Below are 27,214 nucleotides of genomic sequence, written 5' to 3' on the forward strand. Positions count from 1 at the left end.
ATTTGTTTTCAAATGAGATTATAATATTTTTATAATATTAGCCATTATTTTGTTAATTATTATGGATGAATATAGTATGCAAAAAAAAAAAAAAAGATAAAATTTCTATTTTTTTTTAATTTTTAATATAATTTATTACAAGATTTTCACATATTAATGTTCTCTTCAATTGAATACAAAATCTTGCTTTTTAGATTTTTTTATTTTAAAAAAATGCTTTTAATAAAAAAATATTTTTGTAAAAGAAAAACAAATTTATCAAAAAATCTAAGATTAAAAAGAAGACCAGGCATATCAAATAATTTTTTTTATCAGAAATGTGTATAATTTTTTATACAAAGATTAAAATAGGATGAAATTTGCTAAACTTATTGTAAAAGCCTGGTTATATAGTAGATTAGCTAGATATAATTGATGAGGTGGTTTTCATGTTCAAATTAAACTTAAAAGGTATTATTTTAAGTGTTTTTTTTTTTAATTTCTCTAGTTTTTTTTTATTCCTTTCCTAGTTTTGATTAGTGCTATTTAAATAGTTTGCAAGTTATTTTTATTAAGAATTATAGAGTTTCCGAATATATCAAAACATGATTTTTTTTCCTTTAGTCTTAAAACTTGAAAAACACTAGTTTTTTTATTTCACCACATCACTAATTGAACCCAAAAAAAATTCAAAGCAAAAATCACGGGGAAAGAGAGGGATCATTACAAGAACTGCAACTTCCTTGCGAGATCTTCTTGCAAAAGTGAACGATAATGCATATCCTCAGACGCTCCCAGTGACCTGCACTGTTTCTGATGGTTCCATGGCATTCGCTATTGGAACTGCTGAAGAAATTGGAAACCCTATGGCCATAACTTTTTCAATGTCTGCGTGCCATAATGACTTTTCCATTTCCAATTACTACTTTTTGCTTTTATCATCGTGTAGTTCTTCTCTTTCCCTCAATGAAAGTCAAAGCTTGATCAGATGCATGTTCCTTTGGAAGATCCAATCACGAACAGAAACCTTATCTGTCTAGCTTGGAAATTACTTCAGTTTCAATCCTACTCATGGAGATGGTTATATCACTAGCCAGCTACCTGGTTTCATTCTATCATTTCTCTTGTCGGCCGGTTCTTTTGGCTGATCTCATTGAAACCAATGTTTGAACTGCAAAAATATTTACAGAACAGTCAAAACATGCAGCGAGCAATTCATTCCGAAGTACTGCACAGTGCCAACAGCACCTGTGTACATTTTTTTCTCTGTTCTGAGTCCTGGTTGATGAATACTCTGTTTCGTTGCTTGAATGTCTATATTGGCTTTAAAGAGGTATCATCGATCCATTTTTCTATTCCAACTAAATGATATCGGCTGACTAATTTTCACACTCCGAAATTAAATCCTTTTTGAGTCCTGGTTGATAAGTACTCTGTTTCGTTGCTTGAATGCCTATTTTGGTTTTAAAGAGGTATCATCGATCCATTTTTTTATGCCAACCAAATGATATCGGCAGACTAATTTTCACACTCCGAAATTAAATCCATCTTTGTCTCGACTTTAAAAGGAAAAGCTATACTCATGAATGTCAGTCCTCGTCTAAGATCTGATCCGATTTATGGTCTAGGTTATTCAGATTAATCTGCAAGTCATCAGATCAACTAATAAGGTCACTTGAGTTTGGCCAAGTTGATGTGAAAAACAGTTTAAAATGAAACCCACTCGGAGTTAAGTTTCGAGTCTACAGTCATCAGTTTGATAAAGTTCCATCTTTGCTTGAATCGAAGTTCAATAATTCTTGAGTTGTTATAGCCCACGACATGTTGATAGGTCGATCCAATCAAGAGCAGTAATCCATTAATTATTTTTCTTCCATATCAAGAGACGAAGATCAAGATATCACATATGCCTTGCCTACATCAGCCCAAAGATGACGCGCAGTTCACTCTATCGTCCAGCTTTCTATGAAAAAAGAAGCAAATTTCCTCAAGGTTTGTGCTTACTAACACAATGAGATCCAAGCCATGACAAAGATGGCTGGACTTAGTGATGTGCAGCCCCCAAAACAGCTGAAAACTCTCGGCACAATTAATGTCACACAAAACCTCTCCATCCTCTCCCTGACTCAATCTCGAATGGCAACTAGGCTGTTTCACGTCTTCTTTTCTCTTTTTCTCCATAAGCTGGGTGCCTCTTGCAGCCTTAGCTTCGACTCCCTCCGAAGATTTGGTAGGATTTCCTTCACTTCCATAATAAAGACCATCCAGTTTACGAACAAACCTGATATTTTCAAGGGTCTAGACCACCAAGTGAAGAGATCAGTGAATATTTGATCTCTGCATCCATTTTATCTCTGTCCTTTTACTGATAACACCAATGTGCTAGACATGATAAATCTTACCTTCACGCACTGAGATTATGTACATCTTTCAGGTTTGGTCGAATTATATTACGGACTAAATTTCTCGTAACAAAATAAATCCATTTGTATTTAATCAAATGTGAGCTGTTAATTCAAAAATTAAGAGACTCAGAAGATTGGTTTTATTTTATTTTTTCCATGGTTTGCGCAGGGGGAAAAAATAAATTAATATTATGCCCCATAAGAAAATTTAAATTTTAGAACCAAAACCATTAAAATTTAAGTTTTAGCCCATAGAAAAATCTTATTAATCCTGCCACTGAAAAAATTTTCTTGGCTCCGCCCCTGGGTTTGAGGTATGAAAAACAGAGAATGTATAGGCTATCAGCCATCACGACAACATCTGAGGTTCTATGTTTGCTTGGATAGAATACCATAATACACAAGTCTGTAGCACACAGATATTGACCACCCTACCCAGTCAATATCAGAGGTGCATGAAACAAAAAACGAAATGAGATGAGGCAACCGTAGCAGCCTAATGTGCCAAAGAAAACATGGATACAGCTCATTCTAGCGTCCAACTATCTATGAAATAAGAAGCAAAGTCCATAAGGTTTTCTGGGTGACACAATGGGAACCAAGCCAGCAGAAAGGCCTCATGCTGTTTTCATTCCAAGTCCATATCAAAGCCATATCAAAGCAAATCTTAAATTGGCAAAACTTCTGCATCATAGAGGTCTTTTCATAACCTTTGTCAACACAGAATTCAATCATAAACGTTTCTTGAAATCAAGAGGTTCCGGTGCCTTAGATGGTTCGCCTGACTTCTGTTTTGAAACCATTCCTGATGGTCTCCCTCCTTCAGAAACTGATGCCAGTCAAGACAGGATTTCTCTTGGAAAGGCTGCTGCAACAAATTTCTTGACTCCTTTTCTAGACCTTATTGCCAAACTTAACAGTAACTTGTCCTCGAGAACTCCTCCGGTGACTAGTATTGTTTCTGATGGTTTCATGCCATTCGCCCTCAAAGCTGCTGAAGAACTTGGAGTCCCTGCGGTGGTATCTTTTACCATGTCCGCATGTGGCGTCATGGCATTTAAACAAGTCCGAGCGCTCATGGAGAAAGGCCTCATACCACTCAAAGGTACTTTGCAATTAAAATTGTTATATAACAACAAAATTATGTGCTTTCGATTTGGTTACCGCTCTTTGACTTCAATTTCTTGGGTTCTTCACAGATGAGAGCTATCTTGATACAACTATAGACTGGGTTCCAGGTATGAAAGATATCCGTCTCAAGGATTTTCCATTAGCTCAAAGAATAGATCCAGATGAATTTGAAGTTAACTTCACAATAGAATGTCTTGAAAGCGCTGTTAAAGCTCCTGCAATTGTTGTTCATACTTTCGATGCATTAGAGCCAGATGTTTTGGATGGCCTCTCTTCCATATTTCGTCGTGTTTACGCAATTGGCCCTTACCAGTTACTTCTCAATCAAATTCAAGAAGATAGTTCGGAAGCTGTCGGTTATAATCTATGGAAAGAAGAAAGTGAGTGTCTCCAATGGCTAGATACTAAGGAACCCAACTCAGTGGTCTACGTGAATTTTGGCAGTGTAATTGTCATAACAGCAGAACAGTTAGTTGAGTTTGCAATGGGATTAGCTGATAGCAAGCACCCATTCTTGTGGATCATAAGGCCAGACTTGGTTATTGGTGTCACGACCTGAATCCCGGATCCATGACCGGCACATTACTTATTTATTCAAAACATTACAATTGGTGATGCTGCAACTTTGCCAGCTGAGTTTGCAGCAGAAACTCAAAATCGTAGTTTCATTGCTAGTTGGTGTCCACAAGAGGAAGTGCTCAACCATCCATCGGTTGGAGGGTTTCTAACTCATAGTGGTTGGAATTCGACTATGGAGAGTTTGTCTGCGGGAGTTCCCATGATTTGCTGGCCCTTCTTTGGAGATCAACAAATGAACTGTAGATATAGTTGCAATGAATGGGGGGTTGGCATGGAGATGGATAATAATGTGAAGAGGGAAGAAGTGGAGAAGCATGTCAGGGACCTAATGGAAGGAGAGAAGGGTAGGAAAATGAGGGAAAAGGCCATGGACTGGAAAAGGTTGGCTGAAGAGGCCACTGAAGCATCTGGTTCATCCTCCATTGACTTGGAGAAGCTGGTCAGTGAATTGCTTTTGTCAAACTAATCGTTTCCTACGTCAGACAACACTGGTGAAATGGGGAAAATGAGTAATTTAACTTGCTAGATTTTATTTTTTTTGGTCATATAGATGAACAAAAACACTATTGGATACCTTTACCACATGACTACCGATTGAAAGCATGTTGATATCAATGTGATGGCTGGTATAAAATAATCAAAGTGAAATTTTATGTATATTTCATTGTAAACTCTATGCTTTATTTTTAAAATGCTTCACGTCAAGCTATTTACCTTTACCTGAAGGTAACATTCAGGAGGGAACATGGGCGAGCATCTCGGAGCATTGGAGTGGGGCGATCCCTACCTTGCTCCTGTTATGAAGATAAACAAGTAAAATCACATTAACACAGCGCATTGGCAAGTAATCAAAACCATCAATAGCTGCACCAAAGTAAGGGAAAACAAAATTTTCTTTCTATCGACTTAAAACTGCCTATGAAGTGAACTTGTAAGCACTGTTCATATAAGGATACTTTGATTACACTTATCGTGTCGCTAGCTGTTCATATAAGGATATATTTTTTTTTTTTATTAACGTGGGTGTCCGGGCTAGCTTGCGTGTACCACAACTAATCCCACGACCCACTGAACATCCTGCAAGCCCAGTGAACAAGTAAGGCACCGCGGGGGTAACAAACGTATCATATAGAGAGGACCCAGGAAAGACACGAAGAAAACCACTTTCCAGCCCCATTGCCATTGGGACTTAAACCAAAATTCAAAAAAAGAAAAGTAACACCTACAGAGCCAGAACCTGCTTGGTTCATATAAGGATACTTTGATTACACTTATCGTGTTGCTAGATCAAACACGACATTTCTGGGCAAATGGTCACATCCTTCATACACTTCTAACCGTGGAAGGCTTAGTTGATCTTCCTTAAAGCAAGCACATTGCTTGCTCATCTTCCCAGTCAAAGCAATTTTTAGTGGTCTCTGCACCAACCTTGGGAAGCTATCATTGCACCAGACCTGCACAAAGCTGATAGTCAAACTACTGAAAAGTATCCGAATAAAGATTTATAGCTATGCCCCCTAATCAAGTGAAGATATACCTCTCCCCCCTTTCCCTGACTCCACCTCGAATTGCAACTATGCTGTTTGGCTTCCTCTTTTTCTGTTTCTCCATAAGCCCGGGTGCCTCTTGCAGCCTTTGCTTCGACTCGGTATCCTTTTCTTTTCTTTTTCCTCTTTCATTCTAAGCTAAAAGGACATCATAATATGGACAATGTGTAACTCAAGTGTAGCTTCGAAGTAGAATTCCTGCCATTCAACAATACTCTTCACCTACAAATGTGGGAATAGTCGAATCATATAACACATAACTTTTAGCAATATACTAACATTAGCATGGAGCATGCAAAAGAAGTTTAACAAACATATTGATCCATACCACATTTAAATGAAATAGGATGTTTAAAGTGGTTTTCTTTTTGACAAATAATCATGTTAAGGGAGTTGAAAGCGAAAAAGGTGGGCCACACCGCCAAGACTTGCAGTGTGTGTACACAAAACATGCCTCACCCCAAAGGAAAGGCCGTGGAGATTATCTCAGTACGGGACAAGCCACGCAAGGAGTATGTGAGTCCATCTCCTGCAAAAAATGGGGAAAAAGAGATGTCCTTGCAGAGGCAATTCATTTTCAGGGAAAGGGAAAATTATTAGGGAAGGGGAAAGTCCGCTGGACTAAATACAATGCTCCAATTGCTGATAGAAAAAAATAAAATTCTCAGCTTAGTTGAGCCAAACAAACAGAGAGAAATGGAAATAATTAAATTCAGTCCTTTCCATTCCAAGAAATTAACAAGAAATAAGCATTAGAGTTTTTAAAGACAAAAAAAATAAAATTCTTTGAGCTAAAATACTTCAACTTGCATCAATTTGAGCCCCAAAAAAATCCCATGAAAATAGAGAGAGAGAGAGCAGTTCCTGTTGTTGAGGAGAAGTGTTAATGGGTTTGAAGGGAAATCTAGAGCTGAAGAAGAAAGCAGCAAGAGTGACTAAAACAGTAATCAAAGCAAAAGGAGATGGTGCTAATCTCTTTATTATTACAGTTGCCATGTCTGTTGCTGGTTAAAGACCACCTCCTCAGAACAAACAAGACTAGCAGCAGCAGCAAGTGGAAGTTAAAACGGTCACTGTTTTGTCTATTTCGGAACTTTTCTTGTGGGCTTAAAGGCTCTTGTTTTTTATTGATTACTGAATTTCGTTTGGAGCTCATATGAAAACTAAATTAGTTTTAGGGGGCTTCGTTCGTGGAAAGTGGTTTTTGGTAAATTAGATTTAATTTTTTATATGTTTTTTTTATTAAAAAAGTTAGCTAATAAAAAATATTTTTTAGATAAAAGAATTAGTTTAATTTTAGAAAAGTATTTTTTAATGAAAAGTATTTTTTAAAAGTGGTGAAAAATTTAAAAATATTATATTATTTATTAAATATATCAAATTTAATAATCAAACTTGTGATTAATATATATTTTGTTTGAATTTTTTTTTAATTTTATTCATTAAAATTTGATTTGATTTAATTTTTATATTAAATTTAGTTTTTATTTTTATGATTATTATTTATTTTATTATTATTTTTTAATTAAAATTTTTTATTTATCAAATTTGATCTTGATTATTACTTATTTTAATTGAAATAATTTATGAAATTATTATTATTATTATTTTAAATTTATTATTTTTAAACTAGTTTATTTTTTATATTTTATTTATTTTATTTGAAATAATTTATAAAATTATTATTATTATTATTTTAAATTCATCATTTTTTTAATTTTTTAATTTGTTAGATTTAATCTCTATTATTTTGATTATTATTTATTTTATTTTAAATAATTAATGAAATTAATTTTATTTAATTTTATTTTTATTCAATTTTTTAATTTGTAAGATTTGATTCTTATTATTTTAATAAATTTTAAAAAATAAAGTATTTATAAATTATTTTCTAGCTTATTTTTCATAATATAACTAAATACTGAAAAATATTTTTTAACTTATTTTTTATGACACAATCAAATATCAAAAAATAATTTTTTTTTTAGGAATTCACTTCCTAAAAAAACAATTTTTTTAATTTTTTTTTCAGCAAATGGGATTTTAATATTACCAATAAAATAAAAATAAATTAATTTTGATATATGAAAACTGATATAAAAACAATCTTATCCTTAAAATCAAGATGAAATATAATTTTTGGAAAAAAAATTTTTATTAAAAAAATAATTTTATTAATACTTAAATTATATTACTCGAGTTTAACCGAGTTAACTAAATAACTTAAACACAGATTAAGTTGTCGATTGATAAGTCGATTGATCAGGCCGCTCCGAGTTTAAAACAACAGTTATTATTGTTGCTAAAGGAAAAAAAGAATGGGCTTCGCGATTTTCGGAAAACAAAACTACGAAAGCCTATTCTTGTTAGACTTCATAGCCAATGGAAACTTCAACAACTCGGCTCCAACGCGAAGCCCATCCAATATCGAAAAAAACAACCAACAAAAACGACATCAAATTCGACCTCCTTGTTAATACTCGAATCTCTCTTTCTCCGAGAAGCCCCTGAATCTTCCTCTACAGGTACGTCTCCTCACAATCACAATCACAATCACAATCAAAGACACACACTTTCATTTTTCCCAAAATTTCTCTGTTTTCTTCGTTCATATTGATTTTTGATCCCTCCCTCGGTTGGGTTTTTTTAAAAAAACTTATATTAACGTTGACTAGGCATCCTTAATTTCCTACGATTCACTAAATTCTTTATTTTGTTTGGTGCTAACAATGTTAAAACCAAAAAAAAGATGCACACTTTGAAGGGTTTCTGATATGGGTTTTTGTGATTCATTGATTTATGCAGCTGATAGATTGGTATTGTAAAAGTAGAAAAAGATGGGAATGAAACAAGCTATAAAGAAATTGGATGCGTTTCCTCGTGCAGAAGAGCACCTGTTGCAAAAGACACAATCTGGGGCTCTTGGTAAATTGACGTTTTTGTATTCCTTTGTTTTGACATAATTTGTACAGGAAGTTATTTGTTTACGCTTGGTGGAGGTGGGTTTTAAGTTAGGAATGTTTTTATTGCAATTTCTTAAGGCTCTAGTGGGGTATGTAGATAGAGTGTTTGCTGCGCCACAAATGATTCTTGATGGACAGATGCAAAGATATCTAATTTTCATGAGAAGTTTTGTAAATGGGTTTTGATAAAAGATGGTTTAGATTGGTATGATGTTTATTGTTAGTTTTTGTTTTGTGATGGATCGTATTCTAAGAGAAGTTTTTGTTTTGTGGTGGATCGTATTCTAAGAGAAATTCTTGAGCTGAAACCATGTATTGCAATCATGCATGCAATTTTGTTTCTAGGAAATGAAAAGTAGTGTTTATTGAATTTAGATTCACTGTTTGCACTGTCTTTTGATTGTTATTTTTATGGTGTTGATTCTGTTTCTTCTTGTTTCTCACAGTTTCCATCATTGGGCTAGTCACAATGGCCACGTTGTTCTACCATGAGTTGGCATATTATCTTACTACATATACAGTCCATCAGGTGAATGCTTAATCGCCATCTCTCTTCTGCGTGTTTGATTGTCTCTTGTGTATGATGTGAGTCCACCTTGTCCTCCAATTGTATACCTTCATTGTTTTGTTTCAAGTAGGCGAATTTCCTTACATCATATTTACAGCACTGAGATAGGCCTTCAAAAAAGTGTGGATCATGATGCCACAACACCACTTTCAACGCCCCTCTTTTTTGAGTGTCTGAATAACTTGCCTTCAGTCCCCAGTTGAATTAAAGAATATGTTGTTATCATCGTAATTATTGCAAAGAAACATTTGCAATAATTAATCTGGGAAAGTTCAACACTGAAAATGCATGGCAAACCCTTGCCTGCACTCCTGATAAGGTGACCTTCAATGTCATAGCTGAGGAAATGCCCAAATAATCACATGTTATGAACAATATCATGAAAGTAACTTGCTTCGTGTAAATTGAGGAACATCTAAGCTTTAACATGTACTACAAAAGAGAATGATCATTTTCAGCCTTGTTGAGAGCTGCAGTGGTGATTCATAATTTAGACATGGCTTCCTCGCAATAAGAGGTTTCTGCCTGCTAAACAATCGAGTGCAAACAGAAAAGAATTTGACTGGGCAAGTCTTGTAATTTAATCAAGGCTCTAATGTAATTCTGAAAGGTGACTTGTGTCGTTCTTCCAATTGTATGGGTTTTTGCTGAACCTAATTGACTGGGCATTTAAATAACAGGAAATACTTTCAATGGGTCTATCCTATATTTCATAAGGATCCAAGCTTTCTGGTGTTGCTTGTGTTTTGCAGATGTCTGTAGATTTGACACGTGGAGAAACTCTTCCAATTCACATTAATATAACATTTCCTTCCTTACCTTGTGATGGTTAGCCATTCATCTTCCTTCTTTGATTTAAAGCAGCTGCTGGTTTATTATTAATCTCTTTATTTCATCTTTTATGATAATTCTATGCTCCTGCTTTTCTAAAAGTTCTTTTTTTTTTTTCATCTGTGCAGTTTTGAGTGGTTCTAAAAGTTCTTTTTTCTTTTTTTTTTCATCTGTGCAGTTTTGAGTGTGGATGCAATTGACATGTCAGGCAAGCATGAAGTGGATCTTGATACAAACATATGGAAAGTAAGAAAATTTCTTTCTTTCTTTCCTTTCCCTCTTTTTTTTTGCTGGAAATTTTCTTCTTTGCTATAAAGCTGTTAGGAGCATCTTGGAATCACTCTAAGATGAACTAGGTGTATTTGTTCATGTGTCTGTACCTATTAATGGCGTATGATAGCCGCTGCTAACAGGGTAGAGTTTTTGCAGCTTCGCCTGAACAGTTATGGCCATATCACTGGCACTGAGTATTTGTCAGACCTTGTAGAAAAGGAACATGAAGCTCACAACCATGGTAATATCAATTTTCTGGCATATTGAATTTATTTATGTTTTGGGATCCTGGTTTGGATTAATATGCATTGCATAATTTTGTTTTCCTTTTACCTTTATAGTGCAACATAGTTGTAGCTTCATTATCATTGAGCAGCATCTGGTAAACATGAGAACTTGGTATTGAATGGAATGATAGGAAGTTCGAAGCTAAGAGCACTTGAGAGTTTTTCTTTCTTCCTACTCAAAATATAGGATGTGCATTGGTATTGACCTGGTTATTTTCAAATCTTGTTATCTTCTTTGTGCTTTCTGTAAGAGGGCCGTTCATGGACAAAATCTAAGCCACAAGTTCCGAACAAAAATTTCAGATTTAGTCCTAATAATTAAGCTGCTTGAGTTATTGACAATGCTTATGTTTAGTTATGGTCATATTTTTTTATTGGCATAGTAAGTTTATTAATGTGGCTAATATCTCAGAAATAACTTTAATCAGATCACAATAAGGATCATCATGAGGATTCCCATGCAAAACAGCACATGCATGGCTTTGATGACGCTGCTGAAAGTATGGTCAAGAAGGTGAAGCAAGCATTGGCAAATGGAGAAGGATGTCGGGTATTGCTTTTCAATACATGTATCTTCATAAACTTGTTACTTTATGTCTCGAAAGGTGGGAAACTTCTAAGTTTGCATAACATCTTCTGCAGATTTATGGGGTTCTAGATGTCCAAAGGGTTGCTGGCAACTTTCATATTTCAGTTCATGGATTAAACATCTTTGTTGCCCAAATGGTCAGAACTGCTCTTTTCGTATTTCTTTTTCTGTGTGCTTTTGTAAACAAAAATAGCCTACTAAGAAATTGGCTTTTTTTTTTTTTTACCTAGCTGACTATCATGCTAAGAATTTAAAAGAAAGTTAGTGTCTTTTGTTTCCAAGTTTTATCAGTGCATGATCCCTACTTTAATGAGCTATTGGTTAATGAATGTATCACTTGTAACTCCACTGTTGAATGTTGCTGCATGCTGATGGAAGGGTGGTTGCAAACGTGTTTTTACCCTTCATTTTTAGAGGGGTTTGGGGGGGCATTCATTCACACACAAAACACATTCTTATTACCCTGAAGAGTGCAAAAAACTACATAAAGATTCTGTCTTAGATACAATTTGAGTACCTGGATTAGTTGGTTTGTAAGATCAATTTAAACAGTGAAACTTCAGATTCATTAGTCTTGTATTAAGTGGTTGTTTCTGAAGTATGTTTTAGAAATTTCTTGTGTTATATGTATTGCATTTAGTTACTTTGCATCTGCAGTATATCAATCAGGAATCCTACTGTTTTCTTCCAGATTTTTGATGGAGCTAAGCATGTCAATGTAAGTCATATTATCCATGACTTATCATTTGGACCAAAATATCCTGGAATTCACAATCCTCTTGATGGGACAACACGGATTCTGCATGAAACAAGTGGAACATTCAAGTATTACATCAAGGTTTGAATTTTGGGCTTTCTTTCTGATGACCAGCTACTTCTTAGCTTACAAGATTTCTACACTTTTGATGTTGATGAGACTTTACTGCAGCATATAGACTTTCTAAACCAAATTACAATAGTAATGTCGAATAATGTTCTTCTCTCTGGGAAATCTAGCTAGCAAGGGCTGAATATTCAGGAACAATCTCATATTTGTGAGCAATCCTGTCCTTGAGAGCGAGCAATATCTTTAGCATGCAGAGATCAACTTCTTTCCCTGGCTAAAAAGAGCTTATAGTTAGATTAGAAAAATTGCCATGGAAGATTTGGAACTAGCATGCTTGTGTCTCTCTTGTCAGTTTCCAGAAGAGTCCATCTGATATTTCTTCCTCCGTTTCTGTTTTAGATGATGATGAGAGATGGATTATTGGTATTGATTTTGGAGGTTTCAGTTGATTGTACTGCCTCTAGATATGACTGCATTTTGTAAGTGTCTGTATGTCTTGCAGATTGTTCCAACCGAGTACAGGTACATCTCCAAAGAAGTTTTGCCAACTAATCAATTCTCTGTCACCGAGTACTTTTCTCCCATGACTGATTTTGATAAGACATGGCCAGGTTGGTTGAATATGTATAGGTGTTAGCTGTTCCCTCTTTAGCCTTGTTCTTAGCACTGATTGCCATTGTTTTCATTTGTTTTTTGCAGCCGTTTACTTCTTGTATGATTTGTCACCAATCACTGTTACAATCAAAGAAGAACGGCGTAGTTTTCTTCATTTTATCACTCGGCTCTGTGCGGTTTTAGGTGGTACTTTCGCTTTAACAGGTAATGTAACCCGGTACCCACTGGTTTTTTATTCGTTATGGAAATGCTGGAGATCCAGCTTAGTGATTGAGATATCAATTTCAGAATGGAACTTACTGGCTAGGCTAGTTTGCTGTTTCCATCTTGTGAACTATGTGTGATTTTCTTTGCTTCAATCTGTAAAATTTTGTTACCTGCTTTATGCACAGGAATGCTAGATAGGTGGATGTGCAGGCTTCTTGAGGCTCTGACTAAACCTAACCCTAGAAGTGTACTTCGATGAATGTAATGTGCACATGGCTAGTGTCAATTCATATGCGACTCCAAGGGATTCTCCATGCAAAGCCCATGAAGTACCCAGGTTTCAGCACAAGATGTTGATTTGAAATTGCTGGTGGAGAGTTAAAAGCCAGGGCAGCCTTTGATATCTGTCCATTTTTCATCTTCACTGTTAGGTTGGTGACTGAAGGTTTGTTAAATGCTTTTTAACACTATTTTTAAAGCACACAGCAACAGTATAGCTCGAGGGGGGAAAGTATGAAGGTTTACATGTGGGATTCTTTCCAGGCGCACAGTTTTGATTTGTCGTGACCTTTGTAGAGTTTAAATTTTTGTTCATTACTCCTTTCTATTCTAGGAGATCATAAGAACAAAAATTTGAGATAAGAACACGGTTATTAGACTCCCCATGGATCGCAAGTTTACTGAGTTAATCTTAAAATGATGTTGAAATGATATCATTTCATTTTGATTTTTTAAAATAAATGATATTATTTTGAACCAATTAAAAGAAATTCTTTGAAATTGATTCAGTCAGGCCAATTAGGTTGGCAAAGAAGTTTGACCATTTCAACATCCAAATTGATTTTAAGTGAAACTCAGCTCCAGCTAGTCTTTGGTACCCTTGTTAACACAGCAGACCGGCCGTGGCCGGTTGGCTATGGATAAAAAGACCATGGTTTGGCTAGGGATAAAAAGACCATGGTTTGGCTATGACATGACGAAACATGGCCTATATATTTCATGTTGTGCTTTTCTTGCTAGCAATACAGCAAGAAGATTCCAGGTCAATACAGCAACAATTGAGTTCTTCAAGAACAGTGTTTCCTTTAAAGAATCTGGAGTCCTTTATGATCAAGCCTCTCTATTCTACATGACAACTTGACAAGCAAGCCTTCACCATGATTGTCAACTATTTGGAGTGAGTTTTCACAATTTTCCATTCAAATGACCGGATTCATGACAAATATATTTTTTTAATAGAAACAAACCTTCTTATATGCCCCCCAGATCCCTTTAAATCTTTCTTTTCCAGGTTCTCTCCTTTTGTCATTGGTTGTGTGGAGTTTCCTGACTGAAGCAAAAAAGAAATGCCTAGCCCTGCAATGAAAAAAGAAAAAAGAAAAAAAGGTTATGACTTGTACTTGCATGAATAAGAGCATAACTATATCCACAACAAAAGCTAGCTGATTCAATAAAAATTTAAAAGTCAACCAGGATCGATCCTTGGTTTGGATGCGGTGCAGTATATAATTTTCAAGAACTTGGCCTAGCGTGCCAGGAAAACGTTACATAATGACATCAAAACCTTTCCACATTTAGGTGGCGGTGCCTTGAAACCCTGAATGTTCGTTACATTAGAGCTTCAAGTTTAAGTTTAAACTATTAGTTGAAAAGCCCGGTCACCCAGCACCAAACATGGAAAAGAAACTATAAAATACATTTGAACAATGAGTAAAGCTTTATTTCTTTTACCTTTACAGAAAACCAATGTCTTCATCGTATCTTTGTCAACTACGTATTCTGGATTATAGCTTCTCGTTGCCTTGAGCTATCAATAGGTCCAACATTGGAATCTTCAATGGATTGTTGTCTGGGTTGTTGATTCTCTTGCTGCCATGTCTGCATGGACTGTTGTTGTTGCAGTCGCTGCGCCTGCTGCATAGCTCTGTCATTTTGCTGATGGGAAGATTGCAATTGCCTGCTTGTCCTCCACCTCAGGTACTCCACAAGAAGAGAGTTTGTGCTAATTGCAATCCCAAAACCAGTGAATGAGGATAGCAGGACAGAGAGTATAGGGTTCACATTGAGCTGCCAGTTTAGAAATGAAGCATGAGACATTAGACATACTAGGAATAACACATAGAATACTTCAGGAAAGAAATTTAGTTTGCTTAGGAATAACACATAGAATAGTTCAGTAAAGAAATTTAGTTTGCTCACCATAGTATAAAAAATATGAGCGAACAAGATGACTACTGCAAACTGGAAGGAAGCATAAGCCCATATGTAACTCCTGCTTACTGCCACCACCATATATTTTAAGGTCATTCAATCATGTTATTCCATCAAAAAGTAGGTTTTTTTTTAGCCAGCAGAAATGGGAAAAACATAGAGTGCAAAAAGAAAGAACGAGCACTATGATATTGTGAGCTCTCCAACAGGCTTATCACTATGACTGTGTTTTGTTTTATAAACCAAGGAACCTACCTCTCGTAAGCCATTTCTTGAAAGAAGGCAATTTAGAGATGATATGTCTTTTATCATATGAAGATGATTTGAAACCATAAGAACAATACGATTTTATAGATTTAGTTTGATTTTGTAGTGCATTGTAGGTTCTAATGGATTATTTCGCACAAACTCTATTAGATTTGAAGAGAAGATACAGCGAAACTCACCCATGGTGGAAGCGATCATAGAAGAAAGGAGACCTAAAACACAAGAGAAAGGCAATGAAATGGCAAGAGCACGAGGGCCCAAGTCAGATACCTGAAAAGATTGAAAATAAAATAAAATAAAATTGCAAATACTACAAATAAGCATAATAGAAATTTTTTTCAAAAATAAAATATAGCTTTTAAAGAGTTACGTAGATAGAGATATGCATAGTGAAAAAGGCCATTAGGAAACATGGAGAGCCTAAATGTTTAATCCTACACAAAAATTAAACAATATATGCAAATGTTTTTTTTTTTAAGGCATCATACAAAAGTTAAGGTGTCACATGAGAATTCATGTAAAACTAGCTTGTGTAAGATAATGTCTTTTTGTGAGGTCATTTATTTTATCAAACGTAATCCCAAGGGGGAACGTGTATAAATGATAGCAATACGAGTTCCATTCACGTTTAGACTCTTTTAGTTGTTAATGTTTTATATGATTTTCCAACTGACAACATAACAATACCCCGATTTTTATTTTTTTTATTTTTTTATTTTTGATTGACAATAGCCTGATGATCTGAATTTTCTGATAAATTTATGCTATACATGGCTAAAACAATCAAACCCAATTGATGGCCAAGTGCATACCACATTGTGATAATATGCTACCCCAGTTCAAAACCAGAGATGCAGACAGATGACGATATGTACCAGCAGTTGCTCCAGAAAGCAGAAATATGCTAGCACGCTGAACATGACAAGAACTGGCACATCCTGCCAAACCCTGACAAGAAACAGGTACCGATCAATACATCAAAGTTGATCCAAGTAAAAGAAATCTATGCAGTGGATGTGATTGAGGATCTATCAAATTATAGAATCAAGAATATGCACAATTCTAAGGTTCGCTTTGGTGCTACCACCCAAATGAGGAGAAAGTTCGATGTTTTCATCACCAGTTCATTAGTGTGAGCTGACAAACCACAATGTACTTTTGTAACATTACCAAATTTATTAGTAAATCATGAATGAATCTCTAAACAAGAAGGGAGCTAACATCATCTTAGAAATGACAACAATGTATTCGCAACTCCATTAAATAGCCTGATCAAAAAAAAGTCATGTGCAATTTTGGCGCCGTAAGATTAATGTTGTGCAATTTTAGCTTAAGCACCATCAAATATCCTAAGAAGGCAGTATCAAAATCCCAATCCTGCCTGAACCAGAAAGCACAACTCACCAACAGAGTGTAAATTTGAATCTTACAGTTCCAGTAAAATAAAATAAAATCAAAAGGGGAGTTCACATGTGCAATCAGCTAAAATATCGAAAACAGTTGAACTTGCCTATAACGAGTGACTTCCCTCTGCTGAGATACAGTTAATGGCCTCCTACCAGCTGCTTGAGGATTATGTATCTTTAGCAATGTTACAGGCAGATTCCGAACATCTTGCCTACAAACATCACATGTCTTGTTTCCTTTGATGCTAAACCACTTCACAGCACATTGCTGATGCGCAAGCGCAAGCTCTCCTTTACAACTACATTCCATCTTCAAAGTATCACCACCTTCACTGAGCTCAACCAAACAAATTCTACAAACCGCTTCATCTTCAGGAATATCTTCACCGTCATCTTCACTCGCTAGTGTATTTAACATACAAAAACACAATATTACTTCACATTAAATCAAAACCATTAATAGATCACTCGTCACTTATTCAATATTTACCTGTTTCAATCACCGAGGCATCATTAGTAGACGTGCTATCAGCTAAAGTCATGTGCAATTTTGGCGCCGTAAGATTAATGTTGTGCAATTTTAGCTTAAGCACCATCAAATATCCTAAGAAGGCAGTATCAAAATCCCAATCCTGCCTGAACCAGAAAGCACAACTCACCAACAGAGTGTAAATTTGAATCTTACAGTTCCAGTAAAATAAAATAAAATCAAAAGGGGAGTTCACATGTGCAATCAGCTAAAATATCGAAAACAGTTGAACTTGCCTATAACGAGTGACTTCCCTCTGCTGAGATACAGTTAATGGCCTCCTACCAGCTGCTTGAGGATTATGTATCTTTAGCAATGTTACAGGCAGATTCCGAACATCTTGCCTACAAACATCACATGTCTTGTTTCCTTTGATGCTAAACCACTTCACAGCACATTGCTGATGCGCAAGCGCAAGCTCTCCTTTACAACTACATTCCATCTTCAAAGTATCACCTCCTTCACTGAGCTCAACCAAACAAATTCTACAAACCGCTTCATCTTCAGGAATATCTTCACCGTCATCTTCACTCGCTAGTGTATTTAACATACAAAAACACAAGATTACTTCACATTAAATCAAAACCATTCATAGATCACTCGTCACTTATTCAATATCTACCGGTTTCAATCGCTGAGGCATCATTAGTAGACGTGCTATCAGCTGCCACCGGACGTGGAGTCGCCAAAACCACACGAAACAAACCTCCACCTGACTCGGTCCGTCTTAAACTTCTAGTCTTTATATTCACCGGAACTGACAACGACCGCCTTATATGATGCCGTACTTCTACCTTCTGTATAAAAAAACACACACATCCCACATTTCAGAGATTCAACAAAATCACAGTAACTATAATTCTTGTACATTATCAAGTAATCCTGAAGCTGTGACGCGACCCATCATGACAACTAATGAAAAAAAAAAACTCGAGTTTACAGATTCGGGTCTTATAATTATGACAATCACCAGTGACATGGAGCATGAAAATACAGAATAATTGCTCCACGTGCCGAGGCTGTTCAAATCTCTAAGAACAAAAAACTAATAAAATGAAAAAATTATAACAACCAGGAATACTTACATCATCAGAATAAGAATTAATATTCCTCTCCAGCACCGCCTCAGGATCAGAATTCCCACACGGCGTAACAGGCAAAGAAGTCGCCTGTTTTAACGGAAACAGAACTTTATTAAGCGAAAACGAACGAGAAGTAGAAGGCTTAGCAGCCGGACTATCAGACGGCGGCGTATCAGGAACAATCAAGACAGTTTTTTCACCATCTTCTGACAAAGCTTTCGCCTTTAAACTTCTCTGTGGAGGCAAATTCTTCACCGTCGATTTAAATTTAGCTGAATTCGGCCGCGGCGGCAGGCCTGGTTTAGCTGGGCTAGGGCTTTGAGTGATTTCGATTCTCATGAATTCTGCTTCCAACAACGACGACCTAGCCGGTATTTGAAGTGAACTCAGGTTCGGTTTCCTCGAACCAACCTTAAAAAAAAAAAAAATTCAGTAACTGAAATTTAAAAATAAAAAAGAGTGAAACAAGGTAGTGCTAGAGTTGCCTGAGAATGATCAGGGGAATCTGACGTGGAATCTTGGTGTTTGGCATCTGAATTCTCTTCCATGAAAGAATTTGGAAATGGAAAGCAGAGCGGAAATGACGGGAACAGGTGGACAGGAGGGAACGTGAGGGTTCCTGTTCGGGCATCATGGAATTTTATAGTTGATTAAATTTTAATTTATTTATTTTTAATTGTTTTGCTTTTTGTAATGAAAGGTTACCCGCCAACTTGTGTTTGTGCGGGATCTTTCCATGGATCTGCCTTCTTGGTGTGCTTTGCTTTTACTTCACTTTATGAGTTGAAGATGAATCAAGGGATGGATTCATTGCTTTGTTTAGTTAATACTTAATACTCATACATCCCCACTAGTCTCTCAGTTAAATTAATTCTCAGGTTTGGCTCCTTGTTGTCATTCCTGACATGGATTGAAGATCAACCTTAATTACTGGTTTAATTTCCAGTCATTGGATAATTGATTTTTTTTTAAAAAAAAAAAAGCTCTATTTTTTCAAAAAAAAAATATTAAATTTAATTGAGTTAACCGAGTTACTAGAAAATTTAAAAAAAAAAACTCTATTTTTTCAAGAAAATATTAGATTTAATTGAGTTAACCGAGTTACTAGAAATCTGATTTAGTCAATCAAGTTTCACAATGTCAACATCTTATCTATTTTTACTAAAATTCTAGCCTAAATTAAGCGATATACGCGCACACACATGTATTATTTGATTGAGATAGATTATCTTTCTTTAATAATTTTAAATGTTTTTCAATATTATTATTAAGATTTAAATTCATACAGTTAGCATAAAAAAACATCATTTTTAGTTTATAATAAACTAAATCCATGAGCATGTAATGTTTAATTTATAATTATACAAAATTACAAGCTCATAGAATTTGGCTACTTGCAATGGTGACAAAAAAAAAATATTAGCATGTTTACTAAACAAATATATAAATCTACATAAATAATTGAACCATAACCCTAGCATGTATGTATGTTAATATATATGATCAAATAGAATAAAAAAGAAGTGCTCACTTGTTAAAATAATTTAAAATTAATTAAGTTTTGTTGTTGGTAGTAATTAATTATTTGTCTTTCAAGTTTTATTGCCTTTTACTCTATGCAAAAAAAGTTCATTCAATAAGTTTTTCAGGATTATAGAAACGTCATCTTCTTTGGATGCACACCTAAACAAATTTCAACGAGCTCAAATGAATTATATTTAATAATTATATATAAAAATCAAACCTAAACTACAGTATAGTAGATAAACATGTCTAAAAAAAACCAATAATAAACGAAGGAACTCAAGAAATTTCATATGTCATTTTCATTTATCCAAGACACTTCTTTATATGACTTGAAAATCAAAACATCAATGCTCATAACTAATAAATTTTCATAATTTATTGATATTTATTAATTACTGTGAATGTTCATAGATCATGAATTACTCATCATTAATCATAAATATTTATAACTCATTGAATATTTATAACTCATGAATTACTCATAATAATATCTATCCTTGTCACATCATTAATATATTAATTCATATATGAGTATATTTTATGGACAGAAAGAAATTACTAACCAAATAGAAACTTTGTAAAAAATATTCTTTATTAACTAAACTCTCATGAGCCCACAATTTGTTATTTAATCGACAAAACTATTTTGAATTTGAAATTTTTGTTATTTAGAGTTTCTTTAGAAATAATTTTTCAATCACCTTTAATTTATTTTTCCAAATATATTAATATTTCATGTTAAAATACTGTCATTGAATTATAAAATTTAACTTAGGTTATCACATTTAATTTGACTTGGTTAGCATTGTCTTTTTTTCAGTTTTTTTTTTTTTTTGAACGATCAGAATAGTTGAAACTCGGAAGAATAATGTTCATGGAATCAGGTTATTACACAGCATACTAAATTGTTCTCTCAATTGTTTATTGTAGTCTGAAGAGGAATATTTTGTACGGCTTGCAATTTTGCGTTCGGTCAATGCATTATGTGCTTTCTGATACTCTTTTCATCACGCTCGATTGATCAGGATCTTAAAAAAGTAGATCAGCAGACAATACTTGATGACTTCAACAAGCACATACTTGCAATTACACAGCCTTCTACTGCACCACCTGTCGCGCCGCAGCTGCCTCCCCTTCTCCTGCAGTTGCCAATTCCACAGTTGGATTTATAGCTACTCGAGAAGACGTTCTTACTAGAGCCGCTGCACTTGGACGTGGTGCCGCCACAACAGGTTTCAAGAGGTTCCTTGCACTAACTGAAGCTGCAAAAAACCGGAAGGATGGCCCTTTTAGAAAACTCTTCGATACTCGAGATCTCCTCGAAACTGTACATGTATATCAGGTACCTGTTCGTCGTTATTTTATTTTATTTTCTTGGAATTTCGTAGGATTTATCCCTTTTGGTCATATAATGATGCCAATAACTCCCTACAGATTTTGTGTACAGGGAAAGAAAATCGATTCTTCAGTAAGTTTCCCTCTCCATATGCCTGATCCGGCTACAAAATAAGAAGTTAAAAACCCGTACTTCGACTTTGCATGAATGCTGGGTTTACTTATTGATGGCTTCATCTTCATCCCTCAGGGAAAACACACAATATGACTGTATGAACAGTGCCCTTTGTTACAAGATCTCTTTAATATTTCTGGATATGATGATATTCATCGTGTTAAGATTTTATTTTATTCTACATAAAATGCATGCACAGACAGACTGATTGTACAGACAGAATGATTGATTACATTCTATTTACAGCCATTTAGAGATAGTCTTTGGTATTTCTTCAAGAAATACTTGGTGTGGTGCAGAAACTTTCTAGGAGAATTGTTTGGCCGAAGTTACTTTCTATAGAACAAAGGATTATACTGAAAATGTGACGATGAGATAGAATACAATAAAAAATGGTAAAAACAAACAAAAAAAGCTACTTTTAGATTGATTACATATGAAAGCTCTTTTCAGATTGTCTTAACGATAGAGAGCTTGTTTTTATCTTCATACAATAATCATGAACTTAAGTATAAACAGAAAACAGGTAAAATGACAGCGTTTTAAACTAAAATAGCTAGAAATATTAGTTAACAATTCCTCTCACCACAGGCAGCCCCAAAAGCCATGCCACGAACCCTTCTTCTGCTTCGTATCATACTTTTAATCTCCATTCTCTCACGTGGTCATTTCTTTACTTCTTTACCTGTGGTGAAAGATAGTAGCCAACTTTAAAAAAGAGAAATCTTTTCTAGTGTTAAACATTTGACAAGTTGGTGTCTTCATAAATAATTAGGAAGCAAAAAGTGATATCCACTGATAAATGACCACCCCGACGTATCTTAAACGATCCAACGGATCACCGGCAAAACAAATTTAAGGATTGAAAAATAAACAAAATAAACTTTAGAATCAAAATTACAATTGTCATGTATTTAGAGTGAGACATGTATTTTCCATGTATTATACATTTTAGTTCTCTATCTTTTAATTTTGTATTTCTACTATAATTTGAAATCTAATTTCATATAATTAAGACTGTTAAAGGATGCCATTGAAAGAAAAAAGTGAAAAAAAAAATCCTGGGTAGAGGGTTCTTATGAAAAGTGGTCGCCTAGCAGTTTTTTAGTTTTTGTTAACTCGCCAACAGTGAGAAGAATTTGGGAGTAGTAAATATATTTTACCTTTTCACTCGGTCGGGATTGTATTCTCTCGTTGTTCATGCCATCACTAGTCAGAGTCCCCAAAAGGATCAAAAACAGGAACCTTCTGCTTTCCACTAGAACGTCCAGAACCAAAGTCCCCAAAAGTGCTGGAACGGCCTGAACCAAAGCCCCCAAAAGTGCTTGAACGGTCTGATCTACCCGACTCACCAAGGCTGCCAGAACGACCAAAATTCCCTGGTCTGTTTCTGTTATAACCACCTTGACTGGATCCAGAAAATTGACCATTAGAACGGCCAAAACCAGAATTCCTGAAGCCTTGCCCAGATCCATATCCACGGTTACCAAACCCTCCGGATGAGTTAGATCGTCCACGACCCAAGTCATTGTACATGTCTAAGCTTGCACCATCAACAGCGATTTTAGGGAGCTGAAAAACACCACAATTAGGATACCGTCATTTCTGTTCGATCAAAAATGGATGAACATATTACTGCATAGCCATAAAAACATGCACACACCCTCGTATGAACCAGATCATGCACATTGCAAAGGACTTCCATGTCATTATACATGGAAATAACTGTTAAAATGGTGCATCAACTCGTATTGAACCAAAATTGTGCATCAACTAGTATATTCTCCAAATAATTATAATCAATATCAATCCAAGTAACACATAGATCCAGGTTATGTGTTAGAATTGGCTACGCAAAGAGCTATTATACTTCCAGGTTATGTATTAGAATTGGGTATGCAACACATAATTCTAAGATCATTTGTAGTCTCTCTCTGTCTCTCTCTTTTCTTATGGAAGAAGTTCAATCATAGTCTCTCACAGCTTTTTCCTTTTACGAGGTCAAATAATCTAGAGATTAGCAACAACTCTACATATTCTAACTCTCCATGATCCTCTCATTAAAACCTATCAGAAAAGCCTGTCACAACCTGTGCAGTGCATTTTATTCTAAAAATGATGATATTTACTATATGCATGACATTTGCCGTACCTAGCAGAAAATTCTCAATTGAGACTTGGTGACCAGACATTTTACACTTCTAAGACAAAAATCAAAACCAATGATACATTATGATGGAGAAAAGGAGAATGATGGTTACCTCTGAAAATCTGCACCCTGTGTCCCGTTCAATTAACTTGATTTGCCTGGCATCATCTTGAGTATAAATAAGAATTGCAGTTCCCTTCTTCCCAGCGCGACCAGTACGGCCAGAACGATGAACAAAAGTCTCTGAACATCTAGGAAGTGCATAATGTATTACCTATTTAAGGGGAACAAGTGGTCAACAACTGTATGTAAATGCAAAAGAGAACATAAAAATGAAATAGCAGGCCAGGGAATGGCAACTTGCTAATATAGCTCTTCAACTTGTTAGCAATAAGATTTTGATGAATATGATTTTGTGTTTGTGATCAATAAATTTTTGAGGAATTTGGGGGCAAGAACTTAAAATATGGAGCCTTTAGGGGCTCTTAGTTTCAATAGAACTTGAACCAGATGAGGTTAACTATGTGAGATCTAATTGCAAATTTTCTAGAAAGCCACGTAAGACAGATTTGTGGTTAACTATGTGAAATAGCAAACTATGAGCATACTAGTATCTATACAAAGTGCACTGTTGCAAGATGGATTGAGATAAGGAACTGATTATAGAAAGAGAAGGAGAAAATTTGGGCTACCTGCTGCTTAACTGTAAAGCTAAACCTCCCCTACAATCAACTAGTTACTAGAAGCAGAACTAAAACAGTGGGATGTGAAATAATATAGCTCACCAGATCAACATTAGGGACATCAAGACCACGTGCTGCAACATCAGTGGCAACTAAAATATTGAAATGGCCCTCTCGGAAGCCTGAAAGTGTCCTTTCTCTCACACTCTGTGAAATATCACCATGCAACGCCTCACATTTATAGGTTTTTGCCATGGCATATGCTAATCGATCAGCATCACGCTTTGTTTCTGTAAAAACAATGCACTTTCCTCCTTTTGCATGTTCCTAAAAGATACATATGTAAAGTTGAGAGAGGAAAATTGATGATAGGGATCAAAATGAAAGCAACAATAATTCTTAAGTTTCTCCATCATGTGCAGTTTGCATAACAGATGTTAATTATACGGTTGAGGAAAACTTAAAATCACAACAAATAGGAGCTCTGCATACGTACTGTAATCAGAGGACCAAGAATTGATGCTTTTGCATACATGTCTGAAGCTATTGAATAGAGGGTAATTCCATCAGCCAGCTTTTTATCAGAATCTCCAACCTAAGATTCATTTTATAGGTTAGCAAGTGCAAGTAGTAATGAAACAAACAGATGCATCAATAATAGAAACTACTCAACCATGCAGATAAACATAAAGGCCCAAGCTTTGCAGAAATCCAGTCAAAACTTATATCACATACAAAATTATGGTGCCCACATACATCTATTGAACACTATAGGCAACGACAGGCGAATCCCCATACTTACAAGATCAATAGTCAGTGGATCTTTTAGATACTTCCTAACAAGTTGTTTGATCCAACTTGGCATTGTAGCAGAGAAGCACATGCTATGCCGCTTCTTAGGTAACCTTGACAAGATTGTCTCAATATCATCAACAAATCCCACACCAAGCATCTGATCAGCTTCATCGAGAACAACATACTTAATTTCTGACAAATTAAGCGAACCCCTCTTCATCAGATCAATAATACGACCAGGTGTGCCAACAACAACATCAACACCATATTCAAGCTCCCTCATTTGGCTTGAAATAGGAACACCCCCATATAAACATATGGTATCCAAACTAGGTGCAGAATCATGAAACTCCTTCTGTACTTGTCTTGCAAGTTCTCTTGTCGGAGCCATAACCATTGCCAACGGGTTCCTCCCTTTCCTGCACAATTCCGATACAAACCAAACACGTAAAAAAACCTACAAACCAACAAGATTAAATTCAATCAAAGCAAAAACCCAGCAGCAGGAGTAAAATAACACAAAAAATGAACAAACCCATGTTGCTTGTTAAATTCTATAATTTTATCAAGTATCGGGATTCCAAAAGCAAGTGTTTTTCCTGTTCCTGTTCGAGCTCGGCCAAACATGTCCTTCCCTTGCATTGCCGGTTCAAGCACAGCTTTCTGCAATAAAAAACAAAAACAATAATCAAACATTAATCAAAGGGAACCAAGTTATTTAGCTAAAAATCTTCTTCTTTTTTCAATTTTTTTAGATTGAATTGATAAAAATACGCCAAAAAATATTTACAATACCACAAAAGGAACCAAACTTTCATGTTTAAGTGTTCGCAAAAAGTCATTTTCTAAAAAATAAAATTGAGAAATAACCAATCTTTAAAAAAAACAACAAGATTAATCAAACTTTCATTTAATTACAAGGTAAAACTTCAAATTTAATTCAAACATTCGTGCATAAAAATCCCCAAGATTTATTTATTTATTTACTTTTGAAGGGGAAATGATAAAATTACCTGAATGGGAAACAGTTTAGTTATCCCTTTTTTAGCTAAAGAGTTAACAATCTCTTTAGAAATCCCTAAATTTGAAATTTCAAGCCCTTCTTCGCTCCCTTTCACTTTCTCCTCATCAGAGCCATAATCAGCTACAGCGATCCCAGCTTGAGTCACCGAACTCGCCTTAAAATCCAAAGGCCCAGATTTTACATGAAAGTCTCTAGATATGGTTGGAGAAGTAAGAAATGAAGAAAAAGGTCTAATCTCACCGGGGAGAGACCCATTTCTGGAAGGAACTGGTGACGTGGCAGGCGTTAATTGGAGGTGGTGTAGGAGGGTGATAGCGGCTATAGCCCGATTTGGGGTTAATGCATAAGAAGAGGATGATCTTCTTAGGATAGTTGACAACATTTTAGGGTTTGAGAGAGAAACCCCAAATTTGATTTGGGGGTTTTTTAGGGTTTAAGAAAGATGAAGAGAGGCGGGGACGGGAGAGAGGAGGGTTTGGCAAGGGTTTATGAGGGAGTGAAGAGAAACGTGTGCTATTTATGAGGGCTTGATTCTGTGCTTTTCATAGGTTTTAAGAATCGGTGTGTGATCAATTGGGGTTTTGACACGTACAGCGAGAAGCACAGTGGGGCCCGGATGAATTTGAATGGTGGATATTGGATGTTGAGGTTTAATGGGACTTCTCCGATGTTGTTATTACAGTATTTCTTGTATATGTTAAGTAATTTACCTTTTCTTCTCGCGATGATAAAAAAAAGAGTATTTTAACAAGTTATTTTGTATTTTATATAGAATACAATTCCGTGCTTTGCAGCGAATCCATACCAAAAGAGCTTTTGTCCACATATAATTCCAAGAAATAAAAGAGAGAGATGTTGCCATGAAATTGTGATGGCATTATTGGGACTGTGATGGGCTGGGCTTTCTGAGTTGATGGGTAAGAGTTCAATGGGTTTGGTCCAATGGAATGAACTACTCTAGACCTGATTAGCTAATATCTGAACTGCCACTAATGGACCTCCTTTAACAAGCCCATATAGATTCTGGAGAGGCCCTATACACTGCATAGTCAATGAAACTAAAAGAAGCATGTGCAGGCCCAATAAATATTGCATGCTAGTCACCGATGGAGAGAGTCGAGAGATCTACCCACTGAAGAAAAAATTAATGGGACACGTGGAGTATCTTCTACTTTTGTTTTTTTTTTTTTTTTTTATTGTTCGACACCTCTTGACCATTGTTAGGGAAGAG

General features: G+C 35.4%; 4 protein-coding genes across 5 annotated transcripts; 2 read left to right on the forward strand and 2 right to left on the reverse strand.

Annotated features, from left to right (window-relative positions):
- The first annotated feature begins 2,775 nt into the window (after positions 1-2,775).
- On the forward strand, positions 2,776-4,751 carry LOC105110959 (7-deoxyloganetin glucosyltransferase-like). 2 transcript variants are annotated; one of them, XM_011006175.1, is made up of 3 exons: positions 2,776-3,489; positions 3,584-4,060; positions 4,127-4,751. In XM_011006175.1, exons 1-3 carry the CDS (start codon positions 2,976-2,978, stop codon positions 4,558-4,560), a joined length of 1,425 nt encoding a protein of 474 aa, XP_011004477.1. In that variant the 5' UTR covers positions 2,776-2,975; the 3' UTR covers positions 4,561-4,751. The 2 variants fall into 2 exon arrangements, with proteins under 2 accessions (XP_011004477.1, XP_011004478.1); XM_011006176.1 differs by having other exon boundaries at positions 3,584-4,056; positions 4,123-4,751.
- A 3,242-nt stretch (positions 4,752-7,993) lies between these two features.
- Positions 7,994-13,460, forward strand: LOC105110962 (endoplasmic reticulum-Golgi intermediate compartment protein 3-like). Its single transcript, XM_011006179.1, has 12 exons — positions 7,994-8,166; positions 8,447-8,566; positions 9,051-9,133; positions 9,925-10,000; positions 10,182-10,249; positions 10,433-10,517; positions 10,992-11,113; positions 11,206-11,289; positions 11,844-11,990; positions 12,481-12,589; positions 12,678-12,797; positions 12,986-13,460. The coding sequence occupies exons 2-12, from the start codon at positions 8,479-8,481 to the stop codon at positions 13,057-13,059; spliced, it is 1,056 nt and encodes a 351-aa protein (XP_011004481.1). The 5' UTR covers positions 7,994-8,166; positions 8,447-8,478; the 3' UTR covers positions 13,060-13,460.
- Positions 13,461-13,560: 100 nt separating this feature from the next.
- Positions 13,561-19,073, reverse strand: LOC105110961 (uncharacterized). Its single transcript, XM_011006178.1, has 9 exons — positions 18,781-19,073; positions 18,299-18,706; positions 17,836-18,010; positions 17,450-17,747; positions 16,154-16,226; positions 15,458-15,548; positions 15,000-15,079; positions 14,532-14,867; positions 13,561-14,156 (listed from the first exon to the last, which is right to left on the reverse strand). Exons 1-8 carry the CDS (start codon positions 18,841-18,843, stop codon positions 14,571-14,573), a joined length of 1,485 nt encoding a protein of 494 aa, XP_011004480.1. The 5' UTR covers positions 18,844-19,073; the 3' UTR covers positions 13,561-14,156; positions 14,532-14,570.
- A 2,613-nt stretch (positions 19,074-21,686) lies between these two features.
- On the reverse strand, positions 21,687-26,493 carry LOC105110963 (DEAD-box ATP-dependent RNA helicase 53-like). The gene is made up of 8 exons (XM_011006180.1): positions 25,973-26,493; positions 25,495-25,622; positions 24,967-25,378; positions 24,661-24,759; positions 24,267-24,491; positions 23,594-23,755; positions 22,496-22,904; positions 21,687-22,017 (listed from the first exon to the last, which is right to left on the reverse strand). Exons 1-7 carry the CDS (start codon positions 26,363-26,365, stop codon positions 22,542-22,544), a joined length of 1,782 nt encoding a protein of 593 aa, XP_011004482.1. The 5' UTR covers positions 26,366-26,493; the 3' UTR covers positions 21,687-22,017; positions 22,496-22,541.
- Between the last annotated feature and the right edge of the window lie 721 nt (positions 26,494-27,214).

The sequence above is a fragment of the Populus euphratica genome, unplaced genomic scaffold (genome assembly GCF_000495115.2).
Source record: "Populus euphratica unplaced genomic scaffold, PopEup_1.0 scaffold270.1, whole genome shotgun sequence".
Classification (NCBI taxonomy): Eukaryota; Viridiplantae; Streptophyta; class Magnoliopsida; order Malpighiales; family Salicaceae; genus Populus; species Populus euphratica.

What these genes read in the sequence shown, in the direction of transcription:
- LOC105110959 (XM_011006175.1), top strand. Translation starts at nt 2,976, where the DNA reads ATGGGAACCAAGCCAGCAGAAAGGCCTCATGCTGTTTTCATTCCAAGT. An exon ending in AGGCCTCATACCACTCAAAG is followed by an intron (nt 3,490 to 3,583) that starts GTACTTTGCAAT and finishes GGTTCTTCACAG; the next exon opens with ATGAGAGCTATCTTGATACA. An exon ending in AAGGCCAGACTTGGTTATTG is followed by an intron (nt 4,061 to 4,126) that starts GTGTCACGACCT and finishes ACATTACAATTG; the next exon opens with GTGATGCTGCAACTTTGCCA.
- LOC105110962 (XM_011006179.1), top strand. Translation starts at nt 8,479, where the DNA reads ATGGGAATGAAACAAGCTATAAAGAAATTGGATGCGTTTCCTCGTGCA. An exon ending in GACACAATCTGGGGCTCTTG is followed by an intron (nt 8,567 to 9,050) that starts GTAAATTGACGT and finishes TGTTTCTCACAG; the next exon opens with TTTCCATCATTGGGCTAGTC. An exon ending in ACATCTTTGTTGCCCAAATG is followed by an intron (nt 11,290 to 11,843) that starts GTCAGAACTGCT and finishes GTTTTCTTCCAG; the next exon opens with ATTTTTGATGGAGCTAAGCA.
- LOC105110961 (XM_011006178.1), bottom strand. Translation starts at nt 18,843, where the DNA reads ATGGAAGAGAATTCAGATGCCAAACACCAAGATTCCACGTCAGATTCC. An exon ending in TATGATCGCTTCCACCATGG is followed by an intron (nt 15,080 to 15,457) that starts GTGAGTTTCGCT and finishes TGGTGGTGGCAG; the next exon opens with TAAGCAGGAGTTACATATGG. An exon ending in CTCATATTTTTTATACTATG is followed by an intron (nt 14,868 to 14,999) that starts GTGAGCAAACTA and finishes CTAAACTGGCAG; the next exon opens with CTCAATGTGAACCCTATACT.
- LOC105110963 (XM_011006180.1), bottom strand. Translation starts at nt 26,365, where the DNA reads ATGTTGTCAACTATCCTAAGAAGATCATCCTCTTCTTATGCATTAACC. An exon ending in GAATTTAACAAGCAACATGG is followed by an intron (nt 25,379 to 25,494) that starts GTTTGTTCATTT and finishes GGAATTGTGCAG; the next exon opens with GAAAGGGAGGAACCCGTTGG. An exon ending in ATCCACTGACTATTGATCTT is followed by an intron (nt 24,760 to 24,966) that starts GTAAGTATGGGG and finishes AATGAATCTTAG; the next exon opens with GTTGGAGATTCTGATAAAAA.